This window comes from Megalops cyprinoides, chromosome 20 (genome assembly GCF_013368585.1).
Source record: "Megalops cyprinoides isolate fMegCyp1 chromosome 20, fMegCyp1.pri, whole genome shotgun sequence".
Taxonomy (NCBI): domain Eukaryota; kingdom Metazoa; phylum Chordata; class Actinopteri; order Elopiformes; family Megalopidae; genus Megalops; species Megalops cyprinoides.
Window position 1 is genome coordinate 25,052,501 of NC_050602.1, and position 21,980 is coordinate 25,074,480.

The 21,980-nt window shown below is 45.7% G+C and overlaps 1 protein-coding gene across 6 annotated transcripts in view; it reads right to left on the bottom strand.

Annotated features, from left to right (window-relative positions):
- slc6a9 (solute carrier family 6 member 9) overlaps positions 1 to 21,980 on the bottom strand; it is a 67,825-nt gene that overhangs the window by 41,423 nt on the left and 4,422 nt on the right. The window contains exons 1-2 of one of the 6 annotated variants that reach the window (XM_036554326.1): positions 17,405 to 17,555; positions 3,680 to 3,896 (exon numbers count right to left, since the gene is read on the bottom strand). In XM_036554326.1, the coding sequence (XP_036410219.1) occupies positions 3,680 to 3,709 (30 nt within the window). In that variant the 5' untranslated portion in view covers positions 3,710 to 3,896; positions 17,405 to 17,555. The other 5 variants (XM_036554327.1, XM_036554325.1, XM_036554323.1 and 2 more) reach the window with 5 other exon arrangements.

Consider the following 21,980-nt stretch of genomic DNA (forward strand, 5'->3'; position numbering starts at 1 on the left):
ACCACGTGCGAGTAATGACCCTTACATCAGCAGGCTAATTTCTCCACCCACTGTTTTTAATCAACGGATTAATTTTACAGTCAAATCCGGTAAGTCTCCGCGATCAGCTCTGGCACCTGCGCGTGCCACGGCGGAGCCGGAGTGGTGCTTTGACTCACCCGTTAGGAAGCCAAAAATCACAGCGCACTTACCGTCATGCTGGCGTTAGGTGTGCGTGCTGCGGCCGCCCGCTGTCTGAGACTCCGGGACACGGCCGACACTCAGCGGCCGCGCCGTGTGGGCACCCTGGTCACCCCCCGGGGAAAAACCCCCCTGCCCGCCACCGAGGCTGGCAGTGTTTACCAACGCCACACTGAGAGGGGTGGCGCGGGGCAAAGTTTCTGCCACCTGCACACTGTACCCTGCGTGCCAGTAACGTCAATGGCAAGGCTTATCTGCTCACCGAATCAGGGGCGTAAAGTTCACAGGCTATGAGGAGAGACTAGGGACCATTCTGGAGATTTAGGCTTCGCGCACTGAAGGAGCCAGATGTCCACAGTGGCAGGAAAAACATCGATCACACCTAAGGCTCACAAGCCTCAGAGTGTCAGCTCACACTCAGCAGGCTGGAGTGCCCTTCTCTTAAACACAGAGAGAGGGGATGTAGATCAGGAGCAGTTGTGATCACAAGAGGAGCAGACTTTAAAATGCATTCAACACAAACAATTACATACTTTTACACGTGGGCTCTAAGGACTGAATCTGAGCTCATCAGACAGGGTCTGAGAATGGAATAAGCACAGCCTGAAATAAAAACAATAACAAAATAAGCGTATGTTGACACGAGGCTCGTGGGGCAGGGTGGGCCAGTGATGGGGGGGGCAGACTGGCCCCCAGAGAGGGCCGGTATCTCAGCCTGCTGCTGGGAAAAGAAGCGCCTGGCCATCCAGTAAACGGCCGGCCGAGCCAATCAGATAAGGGGAGGGAAACCGGTGGGAGGCGGCTGCTGACGTCTTGTTTATTTTCGTAATTTCACAGATCAACCTATTGGACCCAAAAACCCTGTCTGTCCTTCATTTTTTTATCAGCTCTTTTCCAACAAGCCAGAGCTGGTCCGGATTCACCTTTACCTTCACATGGCAACAAAACTGCTCTGTTTTATATACATTTCCCACTATTATGGGATGCACGTGGAATGAAGCAAGAATATGGGCTAACAGCTCATCCAAAATACTCTAACTATGTGACATGGCATTTATTGGAAACAGCTTCACAAGTGGAGCCTTGCAGTGCAAGATACGCAGTGTTCTCACAACGCTATCCAAGGCAAGCCAGTCTCTCCGGCCAGGCTCCCAAAACTCCTTCATATAAGTGATAAGAGGCGCCTAGAGCGGCATGTGAATCTTAGCTGTCAATCATACACTGCTTGGCACTGCAAATTCAGCGGAGAGAGGGTTGCTGATGTTTGCAAAATCCCTCAGCTTTTCCACTAAAGTGTCTTCATATGCTTTTCCTCTCTCCAACATCACAGCAGCGGCAGAGTACTCCCCACTCCAGATTAATCTACAACTGTGACATTAGACATAAACTCAGATGCATTACTCATGAGGCAACTGGGTGCCGAATGAAGAGTGTTTGGGTATTTCTGCATGGCACTGTGCCAAGGACGCGCTGTCCGGCCACCGCTTGGCTCACAGTTCACCGTTTCACAAAGTACCTGATATTTAAAGACACGCTGTATGGATACAGTGTTTGGAACTGAAACTGGTTCATCAAACAGCACCAGCTGCTAAATCACTTCAGCATGGCACCAAGTTCAAACATGCGTACAAGCAGCTCACCTCAAAGAAGGAAAATAATAATAATGATTTGAGATTTTAACACAGAGGGTTGTTAAGCCAAAGGCTTGATCATTCTTTTGTAATTACTGACTCCATTAGTAGTATCATAACGATGATAATTTGGTGCAGTTATGAAAATGCAATATGTGATTACTTGTCTCGGAATTAAATTATACACACAGATAATACAGAAAATTGTGCCTCTTTTCATAAAACAGGTAACACATGAGCGCTAAAGAGGTAGCTGTTGGCAGGCACTTGGATCAAGGCACCCAGCAGGTGAGATGCACTCCAACTTTAAACTCCACAGAAAGAGAGGCAGCGTAAATGTAATGACAATTTCACCAGCAAGACATAAAAATGAAAACACACCGGAGTCAACGTAAATATGCCATTAAACGGAGAGACTTTCCATAATCAGTGGCCTTTGATCTTTATTTTTATGAAAGGTGTTTACTCCGGACACAGATGAGGTTAAAACGCTACGGTGAGTGGATATAACTGCAGTACCAGTAGCCATTATCAGGATGAATAGGACCCGCACAGCACCCGTGGCTTGAGGGAGGTCAAGGATATGAGATTCAAAGCGGCAGAGCACAGCGAGTATATAAATATATAAAAGTAATGACACGGTAATTTGACTTAATAGCTGGATAGCTGTGGTTGTCTGAGCTTCCCTCGAACTGACAAGCTTTTCCCACTCCGGAGCTGAAGAGAAACTGGCCTCTCATTGGCTCTCCTGATCCTTCACATGTCCACATGGGTGAATTCATAGCAGCAGCAATTAGGGAGGTACCCTACTCATCTTGAGTAAGTATATTTATAAATTATGTTTTTTCAGCACCCTGGGAATCCATAATATAGCTTTGATTTAACTGATTTGGGTTGCCATCCCCCGCAGAAATGTACTTTGCATCACCCACAGTCACAGAGAGCACTTATGGAGGTGCCAGGTATACATGGAGCATTCTGGAAATCAGAGTGAAAGTGTGGTTTGGTGGTTAAGGAGTTGATACTATAATCAAAAACTTGCGGGTACGATTTCAAGGTAGAGGAACATCCCTGCACCTTTGAGCTACATACTTACATACTTACATACCAGAACGACTCCAGTAAATATCCAGCCATACAAATGGGTAGTATGTTATGATGTGCAAGTAGTCCTTGATAAGAGTGAATTTAGGAAATGCATTAAATAAATAATGACAATGCTGGAGGAGAGGCTTGTGGGATGGGAGTTCAGTTTCCATATCCCAAATCGCCGCATATGGGAACCAGTGCAGCCTAGCGGTGGGGCTTAAGAACAGGTCAGCGCCTTCCTCCTGAGCCAACGAGAAAACATTTCTACTATGTTAAGGCAACATTGCAGCAACGCTGACAGGACCTTATGAGCAGGCTGTACTCTGTCCAGCCTAAGCTGACTGCTACTGCTGTACCCCATTTATAAAACAACCCACCGAACGTTCACAGTAATGGGGCAACACCTGACCATTTGTCCCTCGTTCAGGGCAGGACACACCAAAGGTACATGAGCCAACAAACAGTCAACTGGTGATCAAGCCTTGCTTGCTCTGACTGGCATTATTCTCTTGCTCAAAGGCAGGCACGAGAATACAGTCACCTATAAAACTAAGGTGCAACTCCTCACAAATTATTATAAAAAAATTAACGCAGTCTGATAAGAATTCATTTGAGATTTGGACGAAGCAGAAGAATTCATTGTATTAGGAATGGGATTTGGGTCTCATAAGCCCACTGCGGCTGTCTGATTCATTTTGGCCCATGCCAACGAGAACGGAAATCCAGCAACAACAACAAAAAAAAAAACACACAGAAAGAACACAAGACGCGGGACTCACCAGTATGCCCCCGAACTGTTTTTCGGCCATGGCTCAGCGGTTGTGTGTGTGCAGGGATGCGCGTCCCGACGGCGCCGGTCTCTGTCCCAGGTCTGGAGCGGATCACGTGTGTGCTTGCAGTCCTCTGCTGCTCGATCTCGGCCAGCTCCTCTCTACAGCACCACTGCCGTCTCCACTTTGTGCTAATGCTGTGCTAATCCAGGAACTTTCCTGCGCTCTGAAAGGAACATGTGACAGGGGGAGGGGGGGGCAGCCAGGGGGACGGGAATAGAGAGAGGGGGTGAAGTTTACTTAATGGGCACAGTTTTTCCAACAAGGATTTCACCCAAACAGACAAGGCACGTGATATTTAAGAAACTGGAAAAAGCGCTTCTCCTTCCGAGATGTTTAAGGTGTGAACAGCGGCCGGCCACATTGCCCTGTAATGCAGGCCAACTCGGCCAAAGAAGCGAGAGGTCAGCCTGGCTATGGGGGGAAAAAAGCGATTTCGTCTCAGCTGGGAGGAAAATAACCCAAACAATGTACTATTGTACACAAACCAAGAAAAAAAAAGGCCAGGCGGTGGAATGCAATCCATCAAAGAATGGAGAGCATCTGTAATGTCACAACATACTGACCCTTCAAATCTGCAACGTTTGTTTTCCTAATAAAACACTGTCAAAACAAATTGACCGGAACATAAAACGTGACTCGTCTAATGGCATCACATGGAACCAAAAATAATCTCATCTGTTTACATTTACTGTAACAGCTGGGTGCTGAGAGGCAAATAACCGAGGCCCATCTTGGCAATACAATCAAGGAGCTTGCATAACCTACATTTTATGGTGCTTTCTCACAAGAATAATTCCATCAAAATTAATTGAATTATTCTGCCAGAATTATTCAACAGTTAATCATACCTCTGTCAATTGTTTGAAGTAAATAATGATTAAAAATCAGTATTAATCCTGAGTAAACCAGCACATTAAATGTCAAACATTTGCTAACTCTAACATGAAAGTATGCTCAACTCTGGTTACGAAATTTAAATAAAATTTAACTCCGAATGGACAACTCCCAGACGAGACAGAAACCCGTCGAAATGTCCATGTTGCCTTTAAGAAAATCCACAAAGGACCTTACAAAACAATTTTAAAACATTTTCACAACCGGCACTGATTTTAGGCTTCCAACATGTAGCCGCCGCTAATGGAAAAAGCCATTTTCAAACACAGACAACATTAAGCAGGCTGGAACACTTATGAAATCATAATACGTGTCGAGTAATACCTCTTTGTTACTCATACGACTTAAACATACACAAAAAAAGCTGCATTACACCATATCCTGTTTGGCAGTTGGTTCACTGCGACTCCAGAGCGCTTACGTGCTGTAATGTTCAGTGGGAATTTTCCTTCCCATGTTCAGCTCACATGCACTGTTACAGCTCAATCGTGGCGCGAGTCTCACCCCCTGTCAGATCCATCTCTCAGACTCATCTAACACTGCGCAGCTGAGACGCTCACTTATAGGCATGACTGTGGGCAAACTGCCCACACCACCGTGGCCAGTAAAATGCCACTCATATTTCCACATATTCAATCTCCCCTCCTTGGTTTTAACTTCCAGAAGGTTCACGAAATGTCCAGATGACCAGGTCACACGGCTCAGACACAGATATTTATCACCTTCATCCAGATACTGAACACAACATCTGAGCATCGCTGTGTTCAGTGCCATCGGACTGAGATCATCACCCTCACCATGAGTAACAAATCAGTGCTTAAGAAACCAATTCAGAACATAGAATCTTATCATAGATCTTAAACACCTTCAATTCAGAATAGAAGAGGCAAAGAGAGCCAACAGATGTTTATAATACTAAAAACAGAATCGCCGGGATATGGAGAAAGGAAAGAAAGGCATCGTACCGAACACCACTCTGAGACGCAACCCTGGCAGCCAAATGCAAGAAAGAGAAAACAGGTGCTTTAAAAAAGCCAGTCTTACCATCGCAGAAAGCACGACACCCCTCTCCTCTTAAACACATACAGGGATGAGAGGAGGTGTCTTTTTAAAGTAGCTAGCAGATAAGATATGATGTCAGCAAAGAGGGAAGCAGCTAGTCTGAGGAGTGGACCAATGCCTAGCGCATCCTGTTCCTCTAATCTGCCTCAAGCAAGGGAGACACACTTCAGACTGATAATGGGGGGGGCAGCAAGGGGGGGGGGGTGGGGGTGAGGGGGCCCTCGATGGAAAAGTACAGACCCCTCTCGAAATTCGGGCAAGCCTCTGGCCTGTGCATTGCGTATTTGACAGGATCTGGGGAGAAGAGGAGGCGCGATTTGTCTTTTGGCTCATTGGCTTCTTGCAGCTGGGCCCCTTGATCCTGTTGTTTATAGAGGAAAATGTCAAGAGGCCGGAGCGGGATGCTGGGACAGGATCGGCAGGGTCCAGCTTTGTTATGGCTGAGCTCGGATCACCTTTAGCCCCCTCTGCCTACACATGCGGCCCATATGCACCGAGGCACACCGGCCTGGCGGTGCAGCGCACTTTGATCGCTGCGTCTGGGGTGGTCGTCAGGCTCGCTGCGGCCACAGCACAGCGGGGGACTGAAGATCAGCGATGTCATCACTCACAGCAAAGCTGTCTCAGGACCACCACACAGGTGGCCGTCACCACGGTGGGGCCATACCTCGCCGTGCTGAGTCACTGCTTTATTGCATCAGACAACACGCCCGGTGAGACAAATTTTCAGTAACTGCATGCCAAATGGATGCAAACCCGCATGCCTCAACACGTCATGGCACATCCTGCAATCAGCAGACTTCACATCCTGTTCACATCCCACCAGACTGTTAAGTAACTGAGTTATCATACGGTCACATTAGAGAAGCGCCCCAGTTAAACATGTCTCAACACCAGCATCGAGAATAAAAGGGCGCTGCTCAGACAGGGAAACAAGTTGCTGTATGAAACAGAGTCTGCCATTAGGGGGCAGCACAGTTAAGTCCAATATGAACCATTAATGGTTACAATTGTAAATCTCCAATCCACACGATAAATATAATGTGTAGGCATATTTTACGTTTATTCATTTAGCAGACGCTTTTATCCAAAGCGACTTACATAGGTTACAGTTCTTTACAATGTTATCCATTTATACAGCTGGATAGAAGTCCTCAGTTATTCATTACAACCACCCCAGGAAAGACGTCTGCCTTGACAGTGAAACACTCAGAGAGTAAACGCCCTGCATGGAAAATATCTCCCTTCAAATCAGCTGCTGCTGGGCTTCTACCTCTTATTGCATAGTCTAACTTCATCACGTTTTATTGTGTAATGTAACTTCTTCACGATTTATTGCGTAATGCAACTTCAATGCATCACTGTGAGTAGCTCCGTGACGGGAGCACAGTCTTGCCTGACTCGCAGTTTCAGTGTAAACGACTATACTGAATGCGTAAGACACGCTTACATTGTCAGCATGTTATTTCTTTGCAGTAAAATAGCATCATATACACAATATAACTGACTTTCCCCATGGCCTCAAACAAGCAGCATCAAAACCTACTTCTATCCTATAGAGGGAGTCACAGATCCCAGACCGCTGATTGCTGGCACTGTAAACATGTTTTAGGTGAGGTATTCTCACTGAAAATCACGCTGGGGAAAAACAACAAACCTATGAGCCTTCATAGCACTAGATCCTACTGCAGGCCTTTTGGGAAGCTCAATGTCTGCTCCCAGGCAGGGAAAGCAATTCTTCTAACTGAAACAGAGCTTAAAATTGATCTCCTTTCTTCCACAGAAATGCGGCTCAAGCCACAAGACAATATGCCCCTAGTAGCAGCCACATCAAACCGCCTCTCCTTTTATCAAAAGGCAACAACACAGGCATGCTGATAGCTCCACAGCCACAAAATGTCCCCCTCTCAAAAAACACCCAAGAGGGCTGGGTATTTCTCCACACTGACGTGGACATCTCCAGTGTATTTAAGGCCTGTGTGCCACAGCATGGGTTCTCATGGTTAGGGAGAACATGTGGGTGGTTCTGTGTCTCTGGTCCTGCTAGACCTCCACCCCCTCAATAACTAGCATTCTGACACTCCAAACCAACATTCACTAACTCGTTAATTAAATAATGGCATTCACTAACTTCACAGCAAAAATCAAACTCTCAGGATTTAAGATGGCTACCGAACATTTCTGTAGAATATTGGGACCATTTTTCACCACCTTATCAATAAATGATGAAATCAATCATTTATTAAATGAAAACTAAAATAAGTTAGATACTTGTCAACGTCACTTCTCTGCTCGAGGTGGATATCCTTATCCTGAATTGCGTCTTGGTTACAATCTCATTCTTGTGGAAAAGTGGAGAGTAATCCAACAGGACGCTGTCCACACAGGTGAGAAAACATTGACAATATGCTGATGTGTTGATGATTGCCATGATTCCAAATGGCACCTTCCTACGACATCTGGTTAGACATGATGTGACCAGGAGAGACAGTACAACTCTGACTCTAACCCGCAGGAATCATTAACAATCCAGAACATTCAACAGCATCAACACTGGTTATCATAGTTATCCAATAAGTATGGACTGGATTATAAACTGTCCTCTCTTTGCCACAAAATCTCCTCCTGGTGATGCCAGCAGAGCAGGCTAATGACGGCGGTGCAGACAGTCCTGCTGAACCACGGCTGAGTTAGGGAGTGCTGCTGGCATGCACCCAAAAGAGAGACGCCTGTTGCCATGCCTCCGGCCCTCGCACCGCTTTCTCTCAGATGACTAACAGGTAGCAAGACAGAGGTAGGGAAGGAAAAGAGCAAAAACACCAAGGTTCACGCACTTCTGAAGGTTATGTAAGTGATAGAGAATGTTATTTGTTCACGTATGACACAAGGCCCACATAATGTTGTAGGTAAAGGACCCACCTCAGGGCCACTGTGGCTGTGTGCACAGATCCTTCTAGAAGAAAAATCTCGGTACTTTGAAGGGAGGAATGCTGTCTCCCCCCTAAGAAACAGGACGTGAAACGTGAACGATTCGAAATTCACAGGTGCAACATGGTTATTCTTTTCCCTCAAGCCACCAAAAATAGCCATCGCCACCACCACTGCTTACACCAAACAAACACACCAGCCAAGACCGGCTAAAGCCACAGAGCACAGAAATAATGACATTTCTTAATTAAGTTTGTTCTCAATGACAGTTTTTATTTGTGCAACTTGAAATGACACAACTGCCACTATTGGGTTCCTTAAAGACACAGCCAGTCAGACACTACAGTGTAAGAAAGGGGGCGGAAACCAAAACGACAGGAAGAGCCATTTCTTTTTTTAAAATTTCACAACACAACGCCGTGACAGCTTCAACAGATTTTTACCATTAAGAAATTGAAAAAAGATGCTGGTTGTTTTGAACACAAAATGTAATATTTGATGATTTAATCAAAGAATTTCACCTAACCGTTTCCTATCCAACACTGCGTTGTTTATGTCTGTGACTGCTACTAACGCCACAGAGCACGGGCTAAGCCCTGAATGTCTTCAAATCCTATCAATGCTCTGACTGACAGTGGCTCACTAGGAGCATCTCTGTCTGTCACCAAGGGACTTCACCCTGCAGAGTGGAAAAGATGGAATGTGTCTACCCTCAAACCTGAATTAGTAAATCACCCACATAAGTAAATGAGAGATATGTGGCCAACATCAATAGCTTTTTTTCCATTATTGTTTTGCCATTAACTTAGTTGTTCAAGTGCAAGCTCAAACCTTATTTAAAAAGTCTGATAACTGGCAGGACTTGTAGGACTGCTAATAGTTCATTTTCATAGTTCATTTCAGAGGCTTGGGGGCGGGGGGTGGGCAGTCCCAAAGCCACAGCTGCTGAGCTGCAGGTTGCCCACCCCAGGATAAGGTCTACGCACCCCTTCCACGCACTTTCCTGTCTGGATCAGTGTGATTACCCTCCTAGTGAGATTACCCTCCCAGTACGATTACCCCCTCGGTGCATCTCTGTAGCCTCGTGATACAGCACTGTCTCTGCCCCACCCATGGTAAGACCAGCAGCCAGCTCAGATCCAAAACCCTGCCCCCACAGAAGAACATCAGACACCCAAAGATGGGCAAAACACTCGCGCTCCTTCGGCAGTCTGTCGATAAAACCTGAATGAAAAGCCTGAATGGCTCACGTAGTGGGCACCCTGTCAATATCGAAGTCCACTAAACTGCACCCTGACAGTGGGCGAACATAAAAAAAAAAAAAGGATTTACAATGGATTTTTTTTTTTCTGAACTGTCAACTATCAGCTTACTGAAGACTGGAAATGTAACTAACAGGTTTGCTGTACATGCGGAGATATGTCCACTGTGTTCTTGTGCTAGAGGTGTTGCCCTGTCAGACTGTCATGAGGAGGAGAGCATTCGTTGAGATCACTCCGTGGATCCCGCTGTGGCCAGCTTTAAGGCAGGGAATGTGGGCTTTAATTCCCCAGAAATGGCCTGTGGTGGTGCTGCCCCTCACCCCTGCAGTCGGCCCCCCGCTAATCTCTTAACTGGATTAGCGACGTTAGGCCTTGGCCCACTAACACATTGTTTGTATCACTGGGAACGGTAGCTGGGACTAACAGCTGCTCGTTTAAGCTGTGTGCTAACACTAAGCCACAGCAAGGTTGCTAATGCTAAGGCACAGTTTGGTTACGGTACTGTCATTGCTAACACTAAGCCACAGCAAGGCTGCTAACGCTAAGGTACAGTTTGGTTATGGTACTAACTGTCATTGCTAACACTAAGCCACAGCAAGGTTGTTAAAGCTAAGGCACAGTTTGGTTATGGTGCTAAGTGTCATTGCTAATGCTAAGCCACAGCAAGGTTGCTAATGCTAAGGCACAATTAGATTACGGTGCTAAGTGTCATTGCTAAGAGTCATTCCATTTGCCACCAGATGCTGTCCTGAGTATGGCGGCTGCTCGCAGGTCACAGGGTCACAGAGCAAGATCTCCACCCAAACAAGTTAAGATAATGAACAAACTACTGGGAACCCCAGACCCCCTGACTGACCTGCCTTTCAGCCCCTAAAGCAGACCAACCTCAAGCTGCCATTCCATTCACAGGTGTTTGTGACATCATGGCTTCCTTTAGAAATACACGTTTCCTGTTAGCAGTGTAAACCAAAGCGGTACCAGGGAGGCCGATGTGGCCATGATCACAGCTTTCCTGTGTTTCCAGTCTGAATCACCAGCAGCTACCACACTGTATGATCAGCCATTTACAACAGCAGACGACTTAGATTTCCACAATCTTACCTCACACACTGAAGCCTGCTAATTCTACAGCAGGTGTTCCCTCTCAGAATCTGCTCTGGGTGGAGTGGTCTACAATATCGTTTCCGTGTGCAACCATCTGGTCACACTTGAGCAGCCAGCTTTAAAGAAGACATCTCCCACTTGTCTAATGTATCAATTTTAAGTTAAACCACAGAGTGCAGTAATATGGATTTGATACTGTAACAGGCAGCCTTGCACGGCCTGAAGTAGCAGTTCACCAACTCCTACAGCCATATCAATCCTATGTGTGGTGTAGTGGTAAGGAGCAGGGCTCGTAACCAAAAGATTTCCAGTTCAATTCTCCGCTGGGGTACTGCTGCTGTCCTCTTGGGCAAGGTACTTAACCCACAAATGCCTCACTAAATACCCAGCTGTATAAATGGATAAAACTGTAACCTATGTAAGTCGCTCTGAGTAAGAACATTGGCAACATCACGGTAATGTAATGTAATGCATTTCACAATACGTTTGAAATGTGGGGAAAAAACAGTGTTGGAATCAGCTTAACACATGCAAGCTTTTTCTGAACTAAAATGCATTTGAATACTAAGCTGCTGAGTACCTCTCCTTTAGCATTACCCTGTTATTCAACATTACGTTCTCCTGGCATAATTTCATCTCTGCCTGACCCCGTCTAATGCCCTGGATATACACTAACCAGGCAGCTGGAAGTACACATTTCACAAATGTTTTCATTTAAAATTGAATTAAAAGATTTTACACTCTGCTGTGTCTTTATTTCACCGATTCTCCCCTCCCTTACAGTGCTGGTCTGAAACACAGGCCACAGCTGGCAGAGAACGTTCATTTTCCCAGCGCTTGAATAAGAAACAAACCCGAAATATACTTGAAATGTCAGAATGGGCTGATATGGCTGGGCAAACAGGTAACTGTAGAGGCCCACATATCCCAGCTTACACCATACATAAGGCTGCGCATACAAAGCTGAAATGTAAACCCTGTTTCAGGATCAACTCTTAAGCTCAGTCTCTGGCAGTGAGAGCAGTAGTTCAGATTCAAACAGACTGCCGTGTCCTTTGCCTCTGAGTAACACATTTAAGCAAGTGTTACTTTACTGCAGCAACACTCTGAGTTCACATGTCACTGAGTTCAACAAAAAAAACTGCAATGATAGAATGGAAAAATACATGTTCTGGTTGAACTCATTACACAGTGAAAGGGACAGAGCACGTTGAGGTTATACTGAATAAAGCCCAAAAGGATTGTTATAAAATCAAAAAACTTTGCCACGACCTGTCCAATTTCCCAAGGCCATGACAGGTGTTGTTACTGCACATTCCAGCAATGAAATGGCTTTCTCTGAAAACCCCTGTGCTCCAGTGCCCGTCCAGCGTGTCTCTTTGAACCCGCAACCGACTCTGACTGGTTTGAGATAAAATGCATAGGATCAAAACTGCTGTGATTACTGGAGAAAGCTCTGTCTACATTAGATAACCCTTTGATTGTACAGCAGGTCGATGCTCTGGCCGCACCAGCAGACCACAGGCTTCGGTTATCTGTGTACTTTGAGGGAAATTTGCTGACACAGCACTTTCAGCGCTCATACCCTGTAATGCTACCTTAAACAGGACCAGACACACAAACCCTCAGCAACATGGAACAGCCCTCACACCTGCCACACAGAGATGGCCAAAGATGTGAGAAAGCTAAGAGACAAATGGAAACTGTGAGGACTATTCATTATATTATGGTCATTTAGCAGATGCTCTTACCCAGAGCGACTTTCATAGGTAACAATTTTACCCTTTTACAGAACATGATATTTACTGAGGCAGCAGTGGCTACCATCCATTTTTCTTTTTTGAAGTCTTTCACAATGTACTCCCCTGAATCTTTCACAGTATCTATTAAAAATTATCACAAATATACTTAAAAACTCTAAAATTAGAGTTGGCTAATCTTCCATTCCAAAAAAAGAAGGCTTTGGTAAACAATATGACCCCTCTGCTCAAAAACTCCTCAAATATGTAATCAGGTTTTTGACTGGCCATCCAATAAATGAGTGACTAATTTGATGTCAGCAGGAGTGCGCTCTGTGAAAAACAGCCATCGGCTGAATGCAAGGGTATCAAAGACTTGTATTCATCCTGCTTCAGCGCAGAGTAAGAAGTTTGCCAATGATTGTAAGACGATTCTACTAGCCACAGAAGTATACTGACATCATATGTTTTTGCAATCTGTCCCCGAGTGTCAGCTAACAGCCCTGGGGAGGAAGGGTGACAAGAGGTCCACCGATCAATTTACCCACCGCGAAAGTGCCAGTTACTAAGACAGCAACGGACATTTCAGGGCTGTTAGAGAGAGGGGCAATGGGTACATCCCTGCGATTGGTGATCATGCCATCAAACCCCCCCCCCCTCATAAAAATAAAAAAGGTTCAGGCCAGTCAAAGTGTCAACTTCTTTTTCCAGCTGTTCTTGTGAGCTGGAATCCCTGGAGAAAGATCAATGCACTAGTTTTACACCTAAGCTGCTTAAAGAGGTGGACCAGCGGTTGGGTATGAGGGGAAATAACCACATCGTACCACCATAAGATGGATGGGCTTTAACCAGAACCTCTGGAGCATTTGTTGCGAAAGTTTGTGACTGGCCCAGGGACTGACAGGACCAGCAGCTCCCCGATCTCCTGTTTGACTACAGACATTCCTCAGGCCTAGACAGGATTGTCATCACTGGGGCCGCTGTATTGCAGTCATGTGGGGGGGCCATCAGATGCTCTCCGAGGCCTGAGAGGGAGAACAACAGCCAATTAACATGTAGGTCTATATCCTCAAGATGAGGGACAAATTTAACCAGCTGACTGGCTTAGTTCATGAGTTCAGTATCAGTGAGGCTCAACAACAGCTGAAACAGTGGCACAAACAATGACCAAGGAAGAGGTTCTTCACCCAAGAACAGAAGGTTCTCCCTCCTATACAAGACACCGGGCTCTAGGCAAAATGGCCAGAACTACACAAGATAACCTGGAAACTAAAGTTCCACATGCCTAAGCATCATAATAAGGTCAAAGTCTGCATTTTATCCTCCTAAAGGACTACATAACTGTACTCTTCTGCCAAATGATGATAGTGTAACACAGGCAGCTCTAGGCTTGCTCCATCACCGGTGAGGAATAGGTGGAGGTGCAATATTTCCACACAGCCCAAAGTCCTGGAGGATGAGCCCATGCTGCATACGGGTGTGGTCCAGCCTTCCTGCATGGAGACGCACATCCCTGTGTGGTTACCAGGAAAGACACATGACTGCACTTTTGAACAGACTCTTCAGAAATGAACATTGTTTTTGCCTACTCAATGCCCCTGGTAGACGCGTCAACTGAATGGCTTAGGAAAGCATGCCACACCTTTGCAAGGAGTAACTGACTCTGTTAGGAAGCTGACCATCTTGTGGGTACCTTGTGGGCTGGTTCAGTCCACCATTTTACCCTTTGACTTTTGTGCAAGGCAGTGCTTTTTGTCTTTCACACATGGTCAAAGGTAGTAGAAAAAGAGTCAGCGGTTCTCCCAAACAAAAGACAGGAAATTTACAGTTTGCTGCCCCTTCATTCTGGGGGCCCTGAAATAACCACTCTCCATAAAAGTGTTTGCACTCAAAACTTCAACCCTGAGCCTCTACATACATGTCAGGCAAAGGGCCTTTTCTGGTACTGTTTCTAGTGCCCCCCCCCCGCCAAACCACATGATACATCTGCGCTCCCCACCTCCCCCACCCTAAAATACACTAAACTCTGTTCCCCAGTTAGAGACCACTTTCCTTATCATCATAAACATGTTTCCAGGAAAACCGTAATCTTCCAAAAAGACATGGCCTACTTAAATGTGTTAGCTTCATTCCATGGATCTAAAATGTCAATGTTCATTATTAGAAATGTTTCACTTTACTCCAGTATTTGTGTTCAACGTCTCAACATCTTCATTCTTTTGCATTTTTAAAATAAGATTTTCCAGTCTCTTCCATTTTTATGGCCAAAATATTCCTTTAAATTATTCCACACACTCTACAGCTGACTGCAAATGCCATTACACTCAATAAAACTGCATTTTATTTGATGCATCTGTGCAGTGAAGTCCAATATATAGTCCCTTTCACATATAAGAGCAAGCAGATTTCTGAAACCATCCATCTGTTATGTAATCCAATAGCACTACAAGCACAAATACTTATGACAGGCTGCTTGAATTGTATTGCACCCTTTGACAGAAACAATCCCTTCCGTAAGACAGGGTGGGGGTGAGGGCACAGCAAAGTTCTATCCGAATCTGAGGTACGCTGTGTGTCCGTGTTGACACACCCCCTCCTCAGGTACGGGATGACAGGAAACGGCATGCACCAATGAACGGCGCGCCCAGCTGCATTCCGCCAGCACAGTCAACCGTTGCAGGGGTGTTTACGCTCTGGGCTGCAATCCCACAGACGGAAAGGCTCGGCGTGGGGACGGCGCTGAGGGGAACCCCGCCAGACTGACGGGGAATGCGGCAGGAATGAATCTTTCCACAACCGACGGTGTTCTGGTAAACAGGCCCAAGCGCCACCGCTGCCGGGGTTTGGTGTGGTGAAGAGCACAGTTTCACACGGATGAGATTCCCCTCATTTCATGTTCATTGCGGCACTCGTGATGACAGAACAAATTTGTCAGAAAGCCACAATTATGAAAGCACAGGTTGGAAGATTCCACCAGAATCACACACATACCAGTCCAGACTGGCTAACACATTGTTGGCGTAGGCCAAATTTCTGTGTGAACGTTTCTAGCGCACCACAGGTGAACCAGAGCCACAATGGGTTGATCAGACATGTTTGTCAATGAGTAAGCCACCTCAAGCACCGAGCAGTGCCAAATGTGGTTGGTTCTTTTCGGGCACCTTTGTGCCGAGCAAGGTTTAGCCCAGTATCTGACAGGTTTCTGAAGCGCAGCAGTTTACCACCTCTACAGCCATTGGAAAGCTTCCCCTGGTTTTTTGTATTTTTCCATGTAGCCCTAGAGCCTCACTCAGCAAAAGCACTTACTGTTGGGCCCAGGGATGCAGACCTGCTTCAGACACACCCCCTTGGGCCTTACACAGGGACAGTGACAGGTGCCATTCAGCCGTGAACGGCAAAAATACACATATATATTGCATCCTTTTGCAGGTTACCAATTTTTGACCTAACTGCTGCGCACGGAAGCAGTATGTCACTTTTAAATGCGAGGCACACAGACCTTGCGTCAGTAAATAAGGGGCCAGTTTGTACAGCACTCTCCCCTCTGCAGACTCCCAGAGCCCACCTCTTGCACGGGCCTCATCTGCGTGGTGGTTTTAAGGGTTGAAGCCTCCTAGGCCGCCTCGTTCCCACAGGGCCTTGATGTTAAACGGACGAAAAAGAAGGAGAGGTCCATCTGGGAAAAGGTTTCTGGGACTGCTCCAAGGATCGCCCACACCCAACTGATGCAAAATTGTTTCTCCAAAGTTTCTATCAAGCTAAAGTTTCATTAATTTTGACATTTTACCAGAAGAAGGAAACTGTCAACACTATTTGGTGAACTGTCAAGAATCTTTTTTTTTTAAATCAGGTATACACCTCTCAAAGAACCCACACAAAAACAAACACGGTGAGATAAGATATTCAAGCTATTCAAGCAATTCAATCTCTAAAAAGGCTGAGGAAGGAATCAGAGCCAAATTACTGGAAGTCATAAGCAGTTCCATGGGGCACTAAAAGGCAAAGTTAGTTCATAAGAGAACACCTTAACCCTAGTTATATAGCAATGACCCCCAGATTGGTGACAGAGTCCAAACTACAACTACAGAATATCTGTGAATAGTTGTAAAGAGCACAACATACCCAGTGGACATTGCTATCTCCCCTCCATCTAATTATAGCACTTTAGGAAATTTCCATCGCAGCCTGCAACGGCATCTGCCTCTCTCTCTCTTTCTCTCTCTCGTCTCCCTCCCCCCGACTCTCCCTCTCTCTCTCGCCTGCCTCTCTCTTTCTCCCCCACTCTCCCTCTCTCACACATGCTCACTCTCTCGTTCTACACAGGCAGCTGACGCTGCCCCCACAGAAACAATGAGAATGAACTCTTGCCTTTGGATGATACCGCGGGCACATGTTCCAAGGAACCTGTTTTCAGTTATCTAAGATTTCTTCAACGATAAATTTCTAAGAGCATCTCTGACATGCAAGTGCAGCATTTCTAGCATGTTCAACGTGCCATTCAAAAAAAAAAGAACCGGATTAAAAAAAATGACAACTTTAAAAGTTAAAATCATTTCCATAGGTAGTGTTCCTCCTAAGTCACTGCAGTAGGTGCCCACATGCTCTCCTTCATGAGACTCACATGTCATCAAAACACAGGCATGAGAAAAGACAAAATACCCAACTACTGAAACAGATCTTACCATTCCATCAGTTCCAGCAGACCTGTATTCAAATCACATTCAAATCTTCATTCCCATGGCATGTAGGGCTGTCTGTGTGTGTAGGTAAGTGGAAATGGAGAAGTGTCTGATTCCGTATCGCACTGAACTAAGACCAACACAGTAACCTAAAATACACATGATAAAATACATTACTACCAGTACATCCACACATGCTGAAAGCCAAAGAACTGCGATCAACTGGGCAACTGACTCTGAGCTTTCTCAAGAGCGAGGGCAAAGACGTTCTCGCTCAAATCTAAGTGGAGACGGCAAGTGGAGACACCACGTGGAGATGCAGGCTTCCTCTACACCTTGCCTGCCGCTGTGCTTTCGCTTTTGGCGTGCAACAGGATGTGATGAAATCTGTAACCAGGATGCTCGAGAGACAAACACGCCCGCTCTTTACCAAAAGCGAACCCGACGCGCGCTTCCCCATCCCTACAGACCGAACTCGATGAGTCCACAACGGAGCTGCTTGGACGCAAAAGCTGCAGAAATGAAGAGAATCTTTAAAACCATGCAGCACGTCCCCGGTGGCCTGGTCTGGGGGGCTGGTGGCACGCACCCCACGAATGCGTGCCGCTATCCACTCTGTGCGGACCCCTTACGCCAAATCGCGACTACAGACCGAAACCAGATGTGGAAGCTGAGAAGCGATCGTTCTGGAAGCTTCCTGTGATGACATTCTTCTGTTCTGTTTTCTGTTGTGTCTGCTGTCTCTCTGAATTTACAGCAAGCACACAAACACGCAGGCCCCTCACGGTCCCTCAGCCTGAGCTTTCACTGGCTGACTGAACGCGTAGAGAATACCCTCTGCTGGTAGACTCACACTTCCCCTTATAAACCTGAACACTGCTGTCTCCCAGCTCCTTGGCAGTGAATTAAACTTCCAACCAATATTAAAATTGTGCAATTGACATTTCACCATTTTTCCAAAAGCAATAATCCCATCCAAAACATTTCCAATTCACTGAATATTACCCGTCATTACTAAATTAACATACAACCCGTTTTATTTCTGACTGCTTATGAACATTACTTTCTGTGGTAGATTTTTAGTTTGATAGTGTATATACTTAGATATCCAGTAATTAAAGTCTCATGCATCACACAGAACACTATATGAATATTTTATTTGTGAAAGCGCTCTGGGTCATGTTTGCACTCTTCGATCCTAAATCCCACGCATGGTGCGGAACACAACGTTAGGCGATCTCAGCAGGGGAGCCCCCCTCCCCAAACGCACTGGTACAGCAAACAAATGATTTCACTCTCCTCAAAAGGCGGTAAGGAAGACTGCAGCGAATTAACTCCGGCCACAACAAAGCCACTCTGGTGGTTTGGTTCATGGAGAAAGGATAGCAGTGACTCTGTTTCTGCGGCAGGGAACCCACAGCTTCGCCTGGCCTCTGTTAACCAAAACCCCACAGCTTCCCGTGCCTTTAGCCACATCCCATAAGCCTCTGCACCGCGAAGCCTTCGTCCTCGTTTCAGACATTTCGGCGAACTCGTGACAGCGGCCATCTGCCACCCGGACTCGGGCAGCACCCAGAGGCCGATACGCCCTGGAAAAAAACGCACTTGCACTTTGTTGACTGAAGCTGGAAGCTGTCCACGATGTGAAATTCCATGACCTGAACACTGACTGAGTGGAGAAAAAAAAAACAAAAAAAGGCATCCAAACGCTGGCTGCCGAGAGAACGAAAACTGCGCGTTTTATCTTCCCGCTGTATGACACTGTAAAATGCAACAGGAGAAAGTGATGGAAGTAAAGTCGGTGAAGGCCGGGAAAGCGTCCGCGCCCGGCTCTTATGCCATGGTTCGGAGGAGAGGTGTCTGACAGTGCCCTCTGCCCTCTGAGGCCTACACCCCGCGCATGCCATCACTCTCACCACTGTGATTAACATGGCATGTAAAATTTACATAACACTCTGGATGCTATAGCAGTCGTACCCCTCCCCCCCACCTCCCACGCCCCTGTCGGCGTTACGTAACATGGTCGGGCGGCCGGCATGCCAGAAAAACACCCTGCCTCCTCACCCCTGCCCTTCACGATTGGGGCCCTGGAATGTTTTTCCTCGTGTAAGTACAGCGTGGCAGAAAACGCCACATCTCACCGCCACCAGACAGGATTAGCTTACCATTTATCACACATAATCAGCGCCTGTGTCCACTCCACTCCGTAAGCCCCGCACAGCTACAGGGGAAGGGTGGAGTCGTTAAGTGTACCCGGATATCAATTAATCTTTCACAACCCTCCGCTGCCACCATTCCACGGGCAAAAACCTTCACATCCCAAACAAGGGAAAGCTTCCTTACTGTGAAATCAGCTGGACGATTACAGGGCACATGCGTAAAAAAACAATTAATGACTCTTGTATTTGAAAAGAACTCAAAAGTCTTCCAGTCCATTCAAATAATAAGCTTTTCCTGCCCGGAAATGCAATGAACCTTGCCTTCCCAGCAGCAATGCCCCTCTGTCTGAGCCAGCACCAAGTCTGAATCATCATCGTTGCCGATACTTCAAACAAATTTATTAACCCTTTATCAGGGCAACTGAGCAGGTTCTCATTCACAGAACAATACTGATGAAGTGAATTGCACTTTACTACAGCCCATACCTACACTTTTGCCATCTTATGCTTTGTGGTGATCCACAAAGTATGGTCATAAATTATGGTCCTTTGACAGCTAAGATAATATGTTCACAATGCTGCTTAACCTTTCGAGAACGTGACGTTATTTTGCAATGACTATTTACTTTATGAGTCAGCCCGGAGGAAGAGATATGACAGCCTCTGTGTATCTTCCATAGTATTTGAATAAAGACACATACCTACGCTGTCAGTGTTGGTATCTATCATTACGTTAAAGTGTACAGACTACCGATTTACATAACAAGAGTGAATTCCACATCAATACAGGCATTGGGGGCAGGATAAATATATTTATATATGTGATTTTCATGTGAATATGTTTATGTTGTACTGTCACAGAAAGCAAGCAAACTAACCGTCAGACAAATTTCAATAAAATGTTGTTGCTGTTCTGAAAGGACATAAAGGGGTGACTCACCTGGAGTTTAGCGGAGGCCACTGTTTAACTTTAACTATTTTTAAATTCACTGTAACATATGTGCATTCCCTGCGGTCCCACTCCCTGTGCTGTCCTGTCCCTAAACTTCCCACATCCTCAGAGCAAAATGGCACTTCACTGATCTAGAACGTCAGTATCTCTAGGAGTATATGATCTTTAACGTGGTTTTTGGATTGGATGATGAGACTAATCTGGTTTTTCTGAGAAACGAAAGCACTTGAAAATGAAATTTCAGGGAGAGTGCCCAGCTGGCCGAATGGGACACAAGCAGCGATGGCCCTTATAGAGTGGGCTTATAAACGGGGGGCACCGCACACGCCAAGCACATTCTCACAGATCCGCACCCGTCTCTTTTTTTCCCCATAATGCAGTTCAGGAAATGAACTGTGTCCGTTTCCTTTCTTCCAGTGTCTGTGTGCTTGCAGATGCCACCATCACCCCTTGCTCTTGCCATTATGAGTGATAACGTGGTGGAAACGGCACAGCACACATCTGAGAGGGGAAAAAAACACTAAGAGTTATGTAATCCTCATTCATTACAAACATCTCCTCCACACCAACATCTGTATTCTCGTATACAATCTAAAACACTGAATATTACACTGTATGACTTGACTATGACTATGTCTTAAAATCTTAAAAACAAACATTGATTCAAAGGTGCACACGATTGTCATACATATTATCATGTATAAAATCAAAAACAAATTGTCACCATTTTAAATTAAAAATCAAAAAGTCTTTTAGCACACCCCAGCTGGGTATGTGATATACACTGTCAGTGAGTTTTCAAACCTCACAGGTACATCACTGACAGTAAACAGCAATTTAAATCTGACAGATGTAGAAAAGAGACTCTGGATGCCAAACAAGTCCTTTTGTTTCAGCTCTCCTTGGGTCTGCTACCATTATCTACAATTCTCCCCAGAAAGTATGTACCACATCCACCTCTGGAATTCTATACAGCACCTACACAAGCATCTGCACTGAAAGGTTCACAATGACAAATTCACAGCCTTTCCTCCAGAGCTTTTCAGCCAGGGCTGGGATTTCCTGGCCGAAAATGGAGACCGCCTTAGCTACTCAAAATTCCTCTCGTTAGCTGCTTTCAGACTTTGCGCTTTAGCCCTTGTTCCTGGGTTTGTGAACATGCCTTTCAACATGACTTCCATTGAATATTCCCTGGTCCTGTGAGCCTTCCAGCGCACTTTCACAGGGGAGGAAGCAGCACATACTTTCTGGTATTCGGACGTGAAAACACTGATCATGCCATCATTTTAAAACACGCTCGGCTTCAAGACTTGAGACATGAGAACACAGTATAAATACCAATGAATGTAGTTAAATATTTTTTTTTCTGTAAAGTAAAAGACAACTGCAACAGTGGACAGTGGAAGAAACAAAGCGAACGACAGTCCTTCAGACAGGACAACTAATCATACACTAAGCTTAAAACCCC